The sequence below is a fragment of the Harmonia axyridis genome, chromosome 5, assembly GCF_914767665.1.
Source record: "Harmonia axyridis chromosome 5, icHarAxyr1.1, whole genome shotgun sequence".
Lineage (NCBI taxonomy): Eukaryota > Metazoa > Arthropoda > Insecta > Coleoptera > Coccinellidae > Harmonia > Harmonia axyridis.
In genome coordinates, this window is record NC_059505.1 from 13,579,047 (window position 1) to 13,597,625 (window position 18,579).

At 35.8% G+C, this 18,579-nt stretch overlaps 1 protein-coding gene and 1 long non-coding RNA gene across 2 annotated transcripts; both read left to right on the top strand.

The window, feature by feature from the left end:
• The first annotated feature begins 237 nt into the window (after positions 1–237).
• LOC123680256 lies at positions 238–2,455 on the top strand. Its single transcript, XM_045618056.1, has 3 exons — positions 238–680; positions 723–1,264; positions 1,383–2,455. The coding sequence occupies exons 1-3, from the start codon at positions 238–240 to the stop codon at positions 2,453–2,455; spliced, it is 2,058 nt and encodes a 685-aa protein (XP_045474012.1).
• Positions 2,456–12,548: 10,093 nt separating this feature from the next.
• Positions 12,549–13,336, top strand: LOC123680301. Its single transcript, XR_006747499.1, has 2 exons — positions 12,549–12,687; positions 13,099–13,336. It is a non-coding gene; the product is annotated as an uncharacterized LOC123680301 (long non-coding RNA).
• Positions 13,337–18,579: the final 5,243 nt, after the last annotated feature.

Sequence of the window (18,579 nt, forward strand, 5' to 3'; positions counted from 1 at the left end):
CCGCACTAACCCTTTATTTTAATGTAAGACTTTGGAGAGTACATTTATTTCAAACCTCGTGTTAGTTATTAATGCGAAATCCCCTTACAAATTGGCGCCCAACGCTAGTGCGTGTACTGACGGAAACGGGACAGGGGTCGGATGCAGTAAACTATTTTTTTTTCTTTCATCGAATAGTGTTTACGCGTCCTTATCAAAACGGCAGTACGACGACAGAATCCGCGACTCAGTGCAAAAATGGCAATCCAGATCACACAGGAGCAGCTGGATCAACTCTTTGGAAGAAATCGTCAGCGAAGTGTTGGGGCCTGCACTGCACGTTACAGCGGCGAAAAGGATCTAGAAAAAGTGCGAGAATTTTTACAAGTGGTCGATCTATACAAATCAGTGGAAGGCATCTCCGACAAAGAAGCACTAGACAGTTTACCCTTAGTGCTAACGGGCGAAGCCATCACCTGGTTGAGAGGTATAGGAACTCTGGTGAAAACTTGGAAAGAAGCTAAAGATGCCATCGAAACACAATTTGCACCAAAAAGAGAGGCATACAAAATATTTAGAGATATTTTCGCCACACCTCAAAGAGAAGGAGAACCTCTGGATGCGTTCTTGAACAAGAAACGATCGCTTCTAGCTGAAATCACCGCCGTAGATGGAAAAGAAGAACTCCAACTAGACCTAGTGTAAAGTTTCATTAATATTTCTTTCAGGAGTCGTGTACCTAGAAACCAAGTGACGAATTTCCAAGATCTATTAACTGCAGGACGACGAGTACAGGAAGATCTAGGAGAAAATCGCAAAGATTCTAAGCTGAACAAAGAAAATGACAAACGGAAGAAATGCACATTCTGCAAGTTTCCTGGTCATAATGAGGATGAGTGCAGGAAAAAGAAAAGGCAATTTACAGAAAGGAAAGAAACGCCAACAAGATCACCTGAAAACACAGGATCCATTAACTGTTACGGTTGCGGTCGCCCAGGTGTTATGAGAAGAAACTGCCCGACCTGTAACCAGACCTCAAGCAACCCATATGGTTTCTGTGCATTACACATGGCGCAGGTAGTGCAAGCTGCACAACCCACCCAAATGAGGAATAGATCCATGTTAGCTTCAAACATATTGGGAATACCTGGAACAGCGTGTATAGATACCGGGGCACGAATCAGCGTTGCCGGAGCTTCGCTCTATCACAAACTTCAGCAGAAGAAGGTACCATTCTCAACAATCAATGCCCATTACAGATATGCTGATGGAAAATTGAGAACAGGCAAAATACTAACCTCCCGAATAGAAGTAAGATTAGAAGGGAAAAAGATTCCAACATCCTTTATTGTTTTACCACATTCACCCGACAATACTAGGAATAAATTTTCTCTAAGATGCAGGACTAGTACTAGACATAGCTGGCGGAACGTGGATCTTCAGGGATCAGCGAAATAAAAAATTCAGTTGGTTTTCTGAAGAAGATGGAAAGAAACTAAACCCACCGGAAGGTTCAGCTCATTCAGTCGTAGCATCGGTTGATGTTGAACCTCATAGACTCTACAAACCCATGACAGAAGAAGAATTGACCGAGGAACATAGACCATCCCCTCTGTTCTGTCCTTCTCCTTCACAACAGAGATGGATGTGGGAAGCCGCTTTGCATAATGTAGATGCATGGTGGGACGAAACCATGGACATATCAACACTTGATATCGTCGATGAAGAGATAGATAAGATGGTACAAGAGGATCTCATCGAAGAAAGTGATTCGCCATGGGCCTCACCTGTAGTGATGGTGCCGAAACCAGGGGGAGGAACGAGAATATGCATTGATTATAGAAAAGTTAATGCTATTACAAGAACAGACACCTACCCTCTACCACGCATCGATTACCTACTTAAGGAAACTCGAGGTCATACCGCCATTACGACATTGGATCTACGAGAAGGATATTGGCAGATTCCAATACACCCCGACGATAGAGATAAGACGTCCTTTATTACTCCTTTTGGAACATATAGATTCAAACGAATGCCATTCGGACTAAAGAATGCATCAGCCTCTTTTCAACGAATGATAGACCCAGTTCGTCGATCACGCCCAAATCTTCTAGTCTTAGCATATTTGGACGACTTGGTGCTACTATCAGTCAGTACAGAGCAGCACATAACCGACATGAAGGAATTATTTCAAACATTAGCGAAGTATAATTTACGACTCAATCGTGACAAGTGCCAGCTTGGATGTAGAGAGGTCAAGCTACTAGGACACATTATTTCACCGCAAGGAATAAAGGCGAATCCAGATAAAGTAGCGGCCATCAGAGAAAGACCTCGACCCACTAATTTAAAGCAACTGCAATCATTTTTGCAGGCATGCTCGTGGTTTCGAAAATTCATAGCTGAATTCTCACCGATAGCCCGTCCTCTTACAAATCTTACCAAAAAAAAAAGTTTCTTGGCACTGGAGTAAAGAGGTTCAGAATGCATTCGAGACGTTACGAGAAAGACTTGTCACAATGCCCGTTCTACGACAGGTGGACACAGCTCTACCATTCATCCTCAGAACAGACGCTAGTCAGTATGCACTAGGAGCAGTCTTATTGCAAGGACCCAAAAATGAAAAGAGAAGACCAGTTCCCAATCTTGTTCCTGGAACACTAATATGGGTAAATACGAAACTATTAAGCAAGAAAGCACATGGCTTTTCATCCAAACTAGCCCCACGACGAGATGGTCCATATGTCATCAAGGAGCGAAGAAGTCCCAAATTATATGCCATCACGAATCAAGAAAACCAAGATGAAGTCATCGGTGTACCACGCCTCCGACTTAACCCCATGCAAAGGTTTGGAGAAAGAGAAAGAAGTTCCCACACACTCTATCCGAAGAAGAGGCAGACCCAAGAAGACGATGGAAGAAGATCCTGGCTTACTCGCCGAGACGTCTTCGCAGCCAGAGGGGGAGCCTGTAACACCAATCTCAAACGTACGACGCAGCGAACGGCTACAAACACGTATAGCAACCCACGATACAAACCACACAGCGCTATCCGTAGGACTACCGCGACAGCAGTGTTTGTATATTACTCGATAGTTCGCGACCAAATCGCGTATAGCCAGTGAGTTCGTGATACGTGGTAAGATGAACAGATATCGATCTAGCATCTCAAATACAAAGCTTTAATTATTTACTAAGATTCTCATACAACATTTGCATCCCCAGGCAACTTTTGTTACACAGAGGCATTCTGCACCTGGAACCTCTAGAGCTATCTGGTAATACAACTAATCTTTCGGTTATCAAGTGCATCCCCAGTGGAACTCTTGAAACACGCCGCCGTCACCATCACCATCGTACAGACCTAGTGCTTTAGGTCCGAGTCTAAAGTTCGTCATCAAGTGCATCCCCAGTGGAACTCTTGAAACACGTCGCCGTCGCCATCACCATCGTGTAGACCTAGTGCGTTAGGTTCACCAAGTGTTTTTTCGTCTTCGACAACCAGGACTTGTGCCGGAAGTCCTTCACATACGGTTTACTGCCACCTCAAAGAGACTCTCATGGACATACCGCATACCTGTTTATTTTGTTTCAATTTGTTAAACCGCACTAACCCTTTATTTTAATGTAAGACTTTGGAGAATACATTTATTTCAAACCTCGTGTTAGTTATTAATGCAAAATCCCCTTACAGTTTGACTATATTTGAATGAAAGTAAAAATTGAATTTTCATAATAATGAATGATACTAGTTAACCAACATATAGATTGAATATCAAATAGCAGGAACCTGCATGGAATGGACGAATGTGATGAGTTATTATTCCATACTTGAAAAATTATGTTCATATATTTTTGAGCCGTCGGCGTCGTTCAGCTTTATTATTTCGTCTTAATGTCTGTAATTTATGAATTTTGTGCCAGAGATGGTCAAAAACAATAAGGTTCGACCGAGGGTTCGACTCACTGATGATGAATCCGTCCTGAAATTCGAGTCTGTTCGTCCGGCCGAAAAAATGATAATTCTCGGACTTCTCGGAGAGATATTCAACCTTGAAATTTTCAGGATATCTTATTAATAATAATAAAGTCTTTATTTGGCAAATTCTAGGGGCGAAGTCTAGCCAAGGCTACTCCACTCAACCCCCCTTCGAGTATCGAATGTTGCTGTTTAGTTAGTCAAAATGCGACAAGGAATTCCGTAGATATAGCCGTTCGAATTTTTTTTCTGAAGATTTCGAAACTTTCAATTTAATCTGAATGAAATTATAAATAACAATTTCAAGACTTTCAAGAGTAGTTATGAATATTATGTGGATAGCTCGACCAGAAATATTAAAATTTCAAACAAAATATCTTGAAAAAATTATCCAATATTTCCTAGATCACAAAACCGACGAGTTTGGCTTAAGCCTAAGTAGGCTTCGGATGAATATGCATTTGCATAACTACATATTCCAATGTATATTCGAGTTGAAGTTCATATTTCAATCATTTTCTGTTGCATGACGTCAGGAATTGTGATCTGCAAATTTCGAATTTAATTCTACTGATAATTTTATCGCACAATTAATAAATTCCACTCATAAGGCAATTTCACTTTTGTCAACTTTGTCAAAAATTCTTGAGCGAGTAATATGTGAAAAAATCAATAAATTTTTGAATCGTTTTGAAATCTTGTCATCGTGTCAACATGGTTTCAGAAAAGGTCGGTCAACCCAAACAGCGATATTCAATTTCATCAATAAACTCTATGATAATATAAATGAAGGTAAATGGAACATAGCATTATACATGGATTTGAGTAAAGCATTTGATGTTGTTTCACATGACTTGCTTCTTGCAAAAGTGGATAGATTAGGTCTTCGCGGTAAAATAAACCAACTTTTGAAATCTTACCTAAGTAATAGAATGCAATTAGTGGAGGTCAATGGTTGCAAGTCGTCGATTCTCAACATTTCCTCGGGTGTTCCCCAAGGCTCCGTGCTTGGACCCTTGCTTTTTCTATTATATATCAACGACTTGCCAGATATTGTTGAGAATGCTGAGGATCTAACATTGTTCGCAGATGACATTACATACTTATGCTCGGGAACCTCGCTTACTGACGTTTTATGTAAAGCACAGAGGCACATAAATCTATTTTATGATTGGTTTGAATCGAACAAGTTGTTTCTAAATTCTTCTAAAACGCTTTTTGTTTGTTTTAGGCTTAAGAACTACTTAGAACATAAAAATAAAAGTTTTCTGTTAAGGGTGAAAAATAGGTCAATTGAACATGCTACCATCACAAAATTTTTAGGTATTATCATTGATGACAGCCTCAACTGGTATCAGCATATTGAATGTTTATGTAAAAAGTTGTCTTCTGTTTGTTATGCTCTTTATAGGTTAAAATCTATAACTAATGTGGAAATTTGCATGGCTTATTACAATGCTCAATTCAAGTCAAGGATAATATATGGCCTTGTATTCTGGGGGACTTCTCACGCACTGAATCGAGTCTTTCTTCTTCAAAAGAGAGCATTACGACACATGGCTGGAGTTCCTATGAGAACATCATGTAGAGAGCTTTTCAAAAAATTTGGTATTTTGCCAGTGGTATCTCAATTCATCTTGGAAATTATAACATATGTGAAAACTAATGAAGGATCATTTCTGCGTATGAATTACAATCATACTTATTCAACAACACACTCTTCGCTACTAATCATACCACGTCACACTCTGGTGGGATATGAGAGGTCTCCCAGATATATGGGAATTAAGTTGTTCAATTCCCTTCCAAAGACCTATAGGGATATTGAAAGTGTACAAAGTTTCAGAAGGGCAGTTAATGATTTCTTATTGTCTCAATGTTTCTATACCCTATCTGAATATTATGATTGTTGTAAGCATATCAGGTTAGGAAGTTGATATACTTAATATGTTTTAAATAATGGCTAGTATGTGAAATTTTTCCTTCTATTGTTGTTTTATTGACTTGTCCAATACGTATTTGTAATATGTCGCTATGGATGAATAAATTATTATTATTATTATTATTATTAATGTTTATTGATCACCTGTATGACAGTGCCAATAATGATTTTTGAATTTTCTCTATGAACTGATTATTTGTGGTTACAAATTCGAGATAAAACAATACAGCACTGCAACGATTTTGCACGCTTCATTCCATGTTACGCTACTGGAATTTTTGAAGACGCGGTAATTTGTCAATTAATCGTATCATATCGTGTACTATCGGTCGGAACGCAGATGCGCGTTTCTGGAGAGAATCTTCTGAAAGATTTTCAATGATTATCGAGACTTCAGCAAGAATACGTACCTAAGATTTAGATTTCAGTCATTAATAATTTAATTTGAGACTCGGAATCTTATTTATCGGCGAGAATTGTGTCGGGATTCTCGGTAAGTGTTGACATGAATATTTGTATTCAACAAGTAATAATCTCACCAGAATGAATCAATTTAATTTGAAACAGTAGTTTTTTTTAGAGTCATCCATCTTGTCGAAACGTATTTCAGGTTTGGTAGAATTCTTTTTGTGTCAAATAATGTCAGCAAAACTCCTTCTCAGGTTTATTTGATAATAATTGTAATGATTTCTTTGTAATTTCTTGGTTAGAAATCCGAGAAGGAGTTGTAAATTCAGTTAACATATTCTGATATCATTTTTGTTCATTTTCTCAAAGCACCTCCCGTGGGATAAGAACGAAGAAACCTCCCGTGGGATTAGAACAAAGAAAACCTTTCTTGGGATTGATAGATATCAAGAACTACTTCCTTGAGATACAGAATTTGGAATAGTACGTATGTTAGACCACTTTAGTTCCTGAATCTGAGAGAATACCTGCGAAATACCTGGCATTATCACATCAACTTCGTTGAGTGGGGATTGGAGTACTATAGCTTCCTGATAAGAATTGGTGTTCAGAAGGCTGAAGATAATTTACAGAAGAGGTTCCATCCTAGTAGCAGAGTAATTCATTTAAAATCGTTTTAAGTTAAGTTTCTATTTTATTATTTGTTTAGAGTGAAAAGGATCGATCATTGTATATTTTAATTTTATTAAATTTGTAAAAACCTGGGTAGGAGTTTTGTTGCCAAATAAGCCAAACCACCCCTAGAAATTAGTCCTTAGAGTCTCATGGGCAATTGTAACGTTACACATTTTGGCGCAACAACGTGAGGCCCGAAAATTTTGGCAACTACTCCTATCATTTCGACCTTTTCAGTTCTAAAATAATAATCTATCTTTGTTTAATTTTTTTTTCTCTCTCTTTCTTTTCTCTCGTCTTTGATATTTTTCGTTGGTATCAGATTGACCACACGTGTCGTGATATTTTTTTGGTAGCTATATATTTATATATATATTTTTTTTCTTTATTGTTTGTTTTCTTTGATAAAATGATTAATCCAGATTTCTTGAAGGCACATGAACTTGCGTATGAGGTTACGATACGTATTGGTAGGGAAGACGTTGCTAAAACTGTAGAACAAAATCGTAAACTTTTAAGGGGACTTTTAGCTCAAGAAAAAGGTGATCGTAGCTTTACAGAAATTCAGGATGTCTATACTGTAGGTGAAAATGTGAAAGAATTATTGCTTTCAATTTCGGATCTAACTGATAAAATATCTAAATTAACTCCTGGTTCAAATGTATCTGATTTTAAGAGAATTGAGGACAGATTATCTCATTGTTCGAAGAGATTGCATCGAATTTTAGTGGAAGATGATTGCGAGGAAAAGCAAAAACGCGAGGTTGCTATTAAGATTATTGAGTTGGAAGCTGATTTTTATGATTGTAAGCCAACAGAAAAGTGTGTAACTTCCACCCCAACAGTACCATCTGTTTCAGTTTCGAGTCATTTATCGTCATGTAACAGAGTACCTGTTTACAAGTGGAATTTGAAAAAATTTTCAGGTAAAGAGCCATTAATTCCATTTCTTGAATTTATAGATACGTTAAAGATTTCTCGTGGTTGTACGGACACAGATTTGTTCGAGTCTGCGTCAGATTTATTTGAGTTGGATGCTTGGAACTGGTGGCATAACCACTTTGTAAGAAAAACTTTTTCAAATTGGTCGGAATTAGTAAATGCACTTAAAGATACGTTTTTACATTCTAATTATGATCATATTTTACTTGATGAAATTAAATCAAGGAAACAACGTTCAGGAGAAAATGTCAGTGTGTTTATAACAACTTTAGAATCACAATTTCATAGGTTAACTCGTGAAGTATCGGAGAGGGAAATGGTTGATATAATAAGAGCAAATTTACAGTCAGAATTTGTTGGAGCGTTGGTGTTGAGGGATATAGATACGTTGTCAGATTTGAATTCGTTGTGTAAAAGAGTAGAGAATGTATTAGATTTGAATCGAAGAAAACCTTATTCAGTAGCGCAATTTGAATCAATAACGTGTTGGAATTGTAGAAAATTAGGACATAAATATACCTTTTGTAAGAAACCTAGAAGTACCTTTTGCTTCGGTTGCGGAACGGCTGGTGTTATTAAATCAAAATGTTTCAAATGTTCAAAAAACGCCAAACCTGGTTATGTTCTGGCAGAAAACATGAATCAGCCAGGTCCTTCAATAGCTGCCAAAAGCAATATAAACCAAAGAAAGTAAATGTTCTTGTAGATGGTTCCCAATCTCCAAAGCCACCAAAGAAACCACCTGAGCCTCCTGTCACAACCATTCCATCAATTCCTCAAGTTTGCCCATTATTGGAAAGACTTAATGACGATGACAGACCGTACCTTAGAATTAGAGTCTTCAATGAAAGTATTTTAGCCCTTCTGGATAGCGGCAGTAATGTCTCAATTCTCGGTTCTCCATCATTGTTTCTTTTAAAAAGATTGAATTTACCTATAAATTATGACGTTTCCTTCCATCTCACTACTGCTGATGGTACATTACAAAGCACTTTAGGTTATGTTGATCTGCCAATAGGGTTGAATAATTTGTCTAAGAACTTTAGGGTATTGGTAGTTCCTTCGATTTCACAACCAATGATTTTGGGAATGGATGTTATACAAGCATTCAATATTAAGCTTGATTTTACGAATTTTTCTTTTAATACCTCCACTTTGTCGACAGCTGCAGTACATGCGATAAAACCAGCTGAAGACTTGACTCCCTTGCAACAAGATGGATTGAATGAGGTGGTGAAATTATTCCGATCAATAGGACCTGAGAATGAAATTGGCAGGACACACTTACTAACGCATACTATTAAAACTGAAGGTTCGCCCATACGCCAAAGACAATACCCTCTCTCACCTGCTATGCAATCAGTTCTCAATAAGGAGATTGATGAGATGTTAAAACTTGATATAATCAAGCCAGTAACAACCACTTCACCCTGGTTGTCTCCCCTTTGGTTGGTCGGTAAGAAAGATGGTTCATTTAGAGTATGTTTCGATGGAAGAAAGCTAAATTCAGTTACCATACCTGATTCATATCCTATGCCTTTAATAGATTCAATAATTAGTAAAGTTCGTAATGCCTCATTTGTTTCTTCCTTTGATTTAAAGTCAGCATTTTTCCAAATTCCTCTTGACGATGATTCTAAGTTGAAAACTACATTTGCAGTTCAAGGTCGCGGTTTGTTTTGCTTTAATGTACTTCCTTTTGGCTTGAACAATGCTGCTCAGGCTATGTGTCGGTTGATGGATATGGTGATAGGTCCATCATTGGAGCCATACGTTTTTTACTATCTCGACGATATAATTGTCGTAACTCCCGATTTTGAATCCCATCTCAAGGTATTAACTCAACTTTTCAAACGGCTTCAAGAAGCCAATTTAACGGTTAATTTCGGAAAATGTCAGTTTTGTCGTTCCTCTCTTAAATTTTTGGGTTTTTTAGTTGACGAGCAAGGCCTTAGGACGGATCCCGACAAAATCAAATCAATCTTAGAGTATCCAGTGCCTACGAATACGACACAAATTAGGAGATTGATTGGTCTTGTGGGATATTATAGGAGATTTTTGAAGGATTTTTCAACAGTTTGCTCCCCAATTTCAGATTTGCTTAAAGGTCGCAAGAAAGGACAACCAATTGTATGGACTGAGGAAGCTGATGCAGCATTCAAAAGAGTAAAGCAGGTTTTAACTTCAACTCCTGTTTTGGCTAGCCCTGATTTTTCGAAGCGGTTTTTTCTAGCTTGTGATGCCTCTGATGTCGGAGTAGGTAGTGTTCTCTTTCAAGAAAGTGACAGTGTTGAACATCCCATAGCCTATTTTAGCAAATCCTTGAACAAAAGTCAACGGAATTATACCACGACGGAGAAGGAACTTCTCTCCATTGTTCTATCCATTGAGAGATTTCGCCCTTATATCGAAGGAACAGAGTTTACAGTGATCACCGATCATTCTTCACTGCAATGGTTGAATTCCATGAAAAATCCATCCCCTAGAATAGCTAGATGGATAATCAAACTATCTTGCCATAAATTCAAAATTGTCCATCGTAGTGGTTCGTTAAACACAGTTGCTGATTCCTTGTCACGAATAACAGAGACAGCTGTTCTAGATCTGAATACCTTAAAGCCTGATCTTTGGTATCGAAATATGTGTGATAGAGTTGAAAAAAATCCCGAATCTTTTCCTGATTTCAGAGTTTCCGGAAATATCTTATACAAACACATCATGAGTAGATCGAAGTTGTCAGATAATTCTCCTGAATGGAAAATAGTGGTTCCCACTGGAAATAGACTGGAACTACTAAATAAGTTTCATGATGACGCCTTAGCTGGACATTTCGGTATTTTCAAAACCTTGTCTAGACTTTCTCAATTATATTATTGGCCAAAAATGCGAAATTCAGTAAAATCATATGTAAGAAAATGTAAAATCTGCGCTTCTTGTAAGCCAGACAACCTTCCACAGGCTGGCTTAACAGGAAATTATCGTAATATTAACTTTCCTTTTCAATTGATTTCTGCAGACTTGTTAGGACCATATCCAAGATCGAAAAATGGAAATCAGTACGATCTAGTTATTACTGATTGGTTCACGAAATTTGTTTTGATACATCCTATGGCTAAAGCTACCGCAAAAGGCATCGTCAAGTTTATTGAAAATAACGTGTTTCTAATTTTCGGAGTTCCACAAATAATGGTGGTTAATAATGGAGTCCAGTTCATTTCAAAAGATTTTAAAAACTTAATGAAAGATTATAATGTACAGAAAATTTGGTACAATGCTAGATATTTCCCTCAGATCAATCCTACGGAACGTGTGAATAAGACCATAGTAACAGCAATAAGATCTTTCATTCATGAAAATCACAATACTTGGGATCAAAATATAAATCAGATAGCACAAGCTATTAGATTAGCTAGACATGAGGTAACAGGATTTTCTCCATCCTATTTATGCTTTTTTAGGAACGTTCCTACTGATGGAGCATTTTTTGGTTCAATTTCAGATAATGCTCACAATAATATTGAAATAGGAAATAAAGTTATAGATTCTTCCTTTCAAGCTGACAATCTCCCAGAACTCTATAAAACAGTTCAAAGTAAGCTATTTAAAGCATATCAGAAAAATGCCCATCGTTATAACTTGAGGAAGCGCGATCTTCGTTTCAAGGTAGGAGATAGAGTTTGGAAAAAGAATTTCGTTCTGTCAGACGCTTCAAATAAATTTTCGGCCAAGTTAGCACCGAAATACATCCCCTGTATAGTGAACAAAGTTATTTCTCCGTTGGGTTATAATTTGAGAGGCTTGAACGGGACTGACCTTGGCAATTTCCATGTCAAACACATAAAACTAGATCTGACCCATGATGATGTTTTTACCGACTTTGACAAAACTGATGACAATGATGGATAATTCCTTTTTGCCTTTAACCTTTACTTCCTAAATTTGCTCCAGATGCACAGATTATATGTTTTTCTTTTTAGATTTATTATTTATTTATTTCATTTATTTTTTGACAATTATTATCGTATCTTTGTAGCGTGGCTACTATTATCGTATTTTTGTAGCGTGGCCACTATTATCGTATCTTTGTAGCATAGCTACTATTATCGCTTATCGTTGTACCACTATTAGTTTATGGTGGCTACTATTTATCTTATCGTTGTAGTATGGATACTACTTATATTTAGCTTTAAAGTTGTTGTTAATCTGACTGAAGTGTCTTTTAGATATGCAGAGCAAATTGATTTTGGCGTAACTGAGAGTATACTTTGGAAAAATTTATTATTTTGTGTCTGAACAGACTCATTTTTTTTCTTATTTTCTGTGTACTGTTGCAATTTTCCGTTTCCTTATTTTTCCTTCAATTTCCATTTATCTTATCGTTATCGTTGCAAGTTATATACTTTCTGGCGCCCAACTTAACGTTGCTGTGAACCAGGGGGGTGAAACTCGTAGTACTAAATTGGAAACAAATATTCTATGCGCCTACCTAACAGAGAATGAAAGAGATAGAAGATGTATGGTTATCTCTGTCGCTCATGATAAGAAGGATAATGTTCCAAAATCCAAATTGACATTCGACAGTTGCAGTTATAACCATAGACAAATTTCTCTATGGTTATAACCAAACATTTTCGGATAGTAGTATTGAAAAATATTCAACATTCGTTGAAAAAAAAAATTTTATCCGTTAAGACTGATATTAGATATTATGTTAATTTATTTTTTGTTTGAAAAACCAACATTTTTATTATTTATCTTTGTGAGTATTAAAAAAAAATCAATTTGTGCAATAAAAAAAATTTTTAAATCTTCTGATCTTATATTATGTTATTTGTTTTTAGTTTGAAAAACCAAACATAATTTGGTATTTAAAAAAACTCAACATTTCAATTCAATTTCAATTCCAAAATTATTATTTGTGATATATTTATTAGAGATTTGTTTTTTTACCGATGGTGTTTTTTAGTCAGTAAGAATCTGACACTACTGTTTGAGTGCGGACCCTTGCAGTGTCTCCTGTGAGGAAGGATCCTCTCAGGCAGCTGTACAAAGCTTTATTGTGTTTGCATTGTGCAATTGATGCAAGATATTTCACCTATAAAAAAAAAAACTTATTATTGATCATAAAATTGTTGAATGAATTCGTTGACATTCTAATATCTGTTTACAGGTCTGCACAACTTTTGGTCTAGTCTAAGGATTGAAATGAGTGCCTCAAATCTTCGATGGACGACTCCATTGGTTATGTACATCCTAAAATGGCTGTTTGATTACTATATCATCAATTTTTAACAGAATTATAAATGATTGAATGAATTTGACCGGTAAAGGTCAATAATTAATCATGGAAAACCCATTTATTAGTTGCCGACGTGAAGCCAACATACTTTAAAATCCCATATATCGCAGACCTCTCACAAAAAGCTCGTCATTTTTCAAAATACGAAGGGGTTGCAATTGCTTTGAAACCAGAGAACATCAAAATAGATAATTTTTTTACACTTTCATAGACTTAAGTTTATATTTAATATTGTATTCCTTCTTTCAGAGCCCTGAAGGTATAACGAAACTGGTCGGCAACTAATAAATGGGATTTCCATGATTAATTTTTGACCTTTACCTGCTAATTTCATTCAATCGTACAGTCATTATCAACCAACAATATTATAAATTATGTACTGTATTTCTGTTTGTTCCATGTAGTGTGTCCATCAGTGACGGCTCGTGCCCTCGAGATGTGGGTCGGCCACACACACACACATATATATATTTTTTTTTTTTTTTTTTTTTTTTTTTTTTTTTGCTTCACACTTTCGTGGGGTTATTTCCCAGTTTACCCGGGCCAGTAGGCCAAGGGTAAGCTGTGCTACTAGGAATATATATATATATATATATATATATATATATATATATATATATATATATATATATATATATATATATATATGATTCGTAAGAAAATTATTGATCGCAATATATCTAATGGATGATATAAAAGTGTATCACTGAATTTCCTAGATCGAAACATCCCAACATTCTTATCCATTATATATATATGTATATATATTTTTTTTTTAATTCACACTAGCGTGGTTATATATATATATATATATATATATATATATATATATATATATATATATATATATATATATATATATATATATATATATATATATATATATATATATATATATATATATATATATATATATATATATATGTATATATATATTTTTTTTAATTCACACTAGCGTGGTTATATATATATAAATATATATATAAATTTTCCCACACCCCTTATCATACTTATAACTATATAAATGAATATATATAAACAAATAGATTTCCACGTCACCCAAGAGGACGGGTTGGTTTTTTGTTTTTAATGGGAAACCTCACCTAGAATAGCCCTATTATAACCCAATATAAAAATGTAGTTCTCAAATCAATGAAAACTGAAATAAAATGAAACTCTTGAAAAAACAGAAATAATAAAATATTCAATTATCAACATAAAATATATATTTGAATAAACATAGAGAAAACCTCTCACGAAAACATATAAATAAATGTATAAAATATAAAAAAATCATATAAAGACCACAAAAAATATTGTGGAAATGACCGCATGTATTCTGGTCGAAAATGTATGAGCTTGCTTACCCTTTATTCATTTTTATAGATCAAATCAATTCGACGATCTTTCTTTGTCGCGAAGTCATCAATTATTTTCTCGAAAAAATGTTTCCTCTGGCTAGTTCTTTAACTAAACCTCTTTCGATTGATATCAGTGCCAGGTTATTTAAACGGTCTTGAGACATCATGTTCCTACTGAAAGATTTTATTCTTTTGAGCGCTGAAAAATTTCTTTCTACTGACGCGGATGTTGGTGGCAGGGACAAAATCATACAAAATAACTTATATAATTCAGGAACATCGGAAACAATATTATTTGAGAAAATGAATTCCGTAATACCATTCAGCATATTTGAATTGCCGAAGATAGCATTGTCCCAGTACATGATCAGAAAATCAATACCTAACTACTATCGAACGGCATAAATAAGTTTTTTTCTGATTAAGACGTTATATCCCATAATCAACCATTCATTTGAATATATTTATTATATTTTCATGATCTGAAAATCAATAGCTACTATCGAACGGCATAAATAAGTTATTTTCTGATTAGGACATAATGTCTCATAATTAACCATTCATTTAATTATCAAATATTTGAAATAAACTGTAAAAAGTTGCTGCTTGACGCTCTGCAATAGGATAACCGGCCAGCCGACCCTGTGTATTGGAAAGCGACCTTACATCGAGTTGTTGTGCCGTTCTACTGAGTGGTCGTATTCTGGGCGTATGTCGTAGTATCTTTTCCTTTACGTAGCGCTCTCGGTAGCGCTGGTTCCGCCATCGGCTCTCGGCCGACCTAACGTGATGAGATGCTTTCAGTGATATTCCAGGAGTTGCAATTGTATAATTGTAACATTTGTGTTACATTTCAGACCTAATGTTACGGTGTTACGTACAATTCTGGAATAACTTGTTTGGGGTGATGTTACGAAAAGTAACCATTTACGATTGTGGTTTGTTACAATTTATGAAAGGGAATAACAACGCTGGATGCTTTGGAAATCGAATATTAGGTGGGTCCGAAAGAAAATATTGGCCGGTATAAGTTATATTTTCCTGTTCTGAGTGGAAATATTCATTACCGAGGGAATTTGGATATCGAAATCGATAACTCCGATTGAGTTTGAATGAATTGAATATCTAGAACTATTTTCTATTTCCTGATAATTTTTGGGTCGGCCCGGCCGACCCTGCCGACCCTGACGAGCCGTCACTGGTGTCCATTGAAATATTAGATAGAAGTCAAATAATATAGAGTGAAATCAATTTTTGTTTTTTTTACTAGTAGAATTAAAGGCCGCTGACATTTCAAACTTTCCTGCGGTAATTTCAAATTTTCCCGCCCTGAAGAAAGCCTATTTCTCACTTTGCCCGTTGGTGTCGCTAGTGCGGACCTAATCAAGATGGCGGCTATTTTGTTTCCACAGATTAGTAGGGAGATTGCATTTCTTATTATTAGTATTCTGTGCTGTGAACTTTCAGTTATATCACTTCAATGGAGAGGGAGGTAGGGAAGTGAATCCTTGAGCTCAGTTGATTCATATACACGTCAGTACAGAACATCTTTGTACACATTATTTGACTATTTTGAGCCATTTATGGCTGATTTTTCACAGACGGCGTTAATTATCTTTTACCTACTTTGTCGAATGTTATCGCATTTTTTCGTGGTCGATAAATATCGATTTTACCTTACCTTTTCATTACCGGATTTGACGTTATATTTGCTAATTTTGGATTTACCTCAATTTAGTTTCATTATCGGATTTGACATCGTTCTATGCAAGAAACATAGAATGATGGAGTAATTTTTGAAAATTTTGGACTCAAACTAAAAATCTTCCATGCCCCCCCTTTCTGGTCCACCTTCGTCTCGGGTGCCAGGAAGATTTTTCTTGTTTAAGTGCGACGGCACATTTTAAATTCATTCACTTTTGTTTAGTTGAGACGGTTCTTTTTTAGTTTTCATTTATATAACTGCAGCACTGTTTACTTTCTGGTAGCAGTGGCTGAAATTTATATTGAGATTTTTGACGATAGGTCGTTTGGGCATGACATTCCAGAATCGGTAGGATGATGGTATTTCACATCAGTGTGAAGTATCCTCATCCCTCTTTCGTTTTTTAGAGAGAGGCCTTCAGCAACCGACTTCTGTTTCACCTTTTCACTCAACTCTGAGTAATTTAAATATTTAAGGTGTAAAGAAGTTCTCATTGAGCTCCTTTACACTCATCCCTCTTTCGTTTTTTTAGAGAGAGGCGTTCAGCAACCGACTTCTGTTTCACCTTTTCACTCAACTCTGAGTAATTTAAATATTTAGGGTGTAAAGAAGTTCTCATTGAGCTCCTTTACACTCATCTCTCTTTCGTTTTTTAGAGAGAAGCCTTAGGCAACTGAGGTCTGTTTCACTTTTCCTTTTTCCTTAGTGCTCAGGTCGTTTCTAAATTTGGTTGACTATTTGTTCTATATATATTTTTTCTTACTTGCCTTCAGCAATTGATCATAATATTTGGCATTTCATATTTCAAATTAGTTGCATTCGATAGGTTTTGGGTAAGACATGGTACGTTCACGGAATTTTCCCTTGTAATAAATCACACTAAGTACAATTATTTATCATTTGCTCCAGTTGACAAGTCGGAGTATGTTTTCTTTTGACGTGCTGTGCTTGATCTGATGCCATCGAGTATTTTTGTTTTTGAGATATTCATACATAAAGAAAAAAAAATTTTTTTTTTCTTTTTCCTGGTAAGAGGTGTGTGCAACGATTTTGCACGCTTCATTCCATGTTACGCTACTGGAATTTTTGAAGACGCGGTAATTTGTCAATTAATCGTATCATATCGTGTACTATCGGTCGGAACGCAGATGCGCGTTTCTGGAGAGAATCTTCTGAAAGATTTTCAATGATTATCGAGACTTCAGCAAGAATACGTACCTAAGATTTAGATTTCAGTCATTAATAATTTAATTTGAGACTCGGAATCTTATTTATCGGCGAGAATTGTGTCCGGATTCTCGGTAAGTGTTGACATGAATATTTGTATTCAACAAGTAATAATCTCACCAGAATGAATCAATTTAATTTGAAACAGTAGTTTTTTTTAGAGTCATCCATCTTGTCGAAACGTATTTCAGGTTTGGTAGAATTCTTTTTGTGTCAAATAATGTCAGCAAAACTCCTTCTCAGGTTTATTTGATAATAATTGTAATGATTTCTTTGTAATTTCTTGGTTAGAAATCCGAGAAGGAGTTGTAAATTCAGTTAACATATTCTGATATCATTTTTGTTCATTTTCTCAAAGCACCTCCCGTGGGATTAGAACGAAAAAACCTCCCGTGGGATTAGAACAAAGAAAACCTTTCTTGGGATTGATAGATATCAAGAACTACTTCCTTGAGATACAGAATTTGGAATAGTACGTATGTTAGACCACTTTAGTTCCTGAATCTGAGAGAATACCTGCGAAATACCTGGCATTATCACATCAACTTCGTTGAGTGGGGATTGGAGTACTATAGCTTCCTGATAAGAATTGGTGTTCAGAAGGCTGAAGATAATTTACAGAAGAGGTTCCATCCTAGTAGCAGAGTAATTCATTTAAAATCGTTTTAAGTTAAGTTTCTATTTTATTATGATATTTGTTTAGAGTGAAAAGGATCGATCATTGTATATTTTAATTTTATTAAATTTGTAAAAACCTGGGTAGGAGTTTTGTTGCCAAATAAGCCAAACCACCCCTAGAAATTAGTCCTTAGAGTCTCATGGGCAATTGTAACGTTACAGCACATACAGGGTGATCCAATATTTCCGAAAATAGAAAAAGTCCGGATCTGATTTGTTCGCGATTTCAGAAATATTGAAGGAAGGCGATAGCAGAGGGACTTCACTTCAAAATTTGAAATTATTCTGTCGATTAGTTAAAGAGTTATTGAACTATGAAATTTCACTTATAAGGTTAACATCATAGACAAACTAATCTTATAGACCCCCAACTAGAGGCAT

Bases quoted from the DNA above. Each gene is read 5' to 3' on its own strand.
- LOC123680256 (XM_045618056.1), top strand. From the start codon at position 238: ATGGCAATCCAGATCACACAGGAGCAGCTGGATCAACTCTTTGGAAGA. The intron at 681-722 runs GTAAAGTTTCAT...TCGTGTACCTAG, and splicing joins GAACTCCAACTAGACCTAGT to AAACCAAGTGACGAATTTCC. The intron at 1,265-1,382 runs GCAAAATACTAA...TCTAAGATGCAG, and splicing joins TGATGGAAAATTGAGAACAG to GACTAGTACTAGACATAGCT.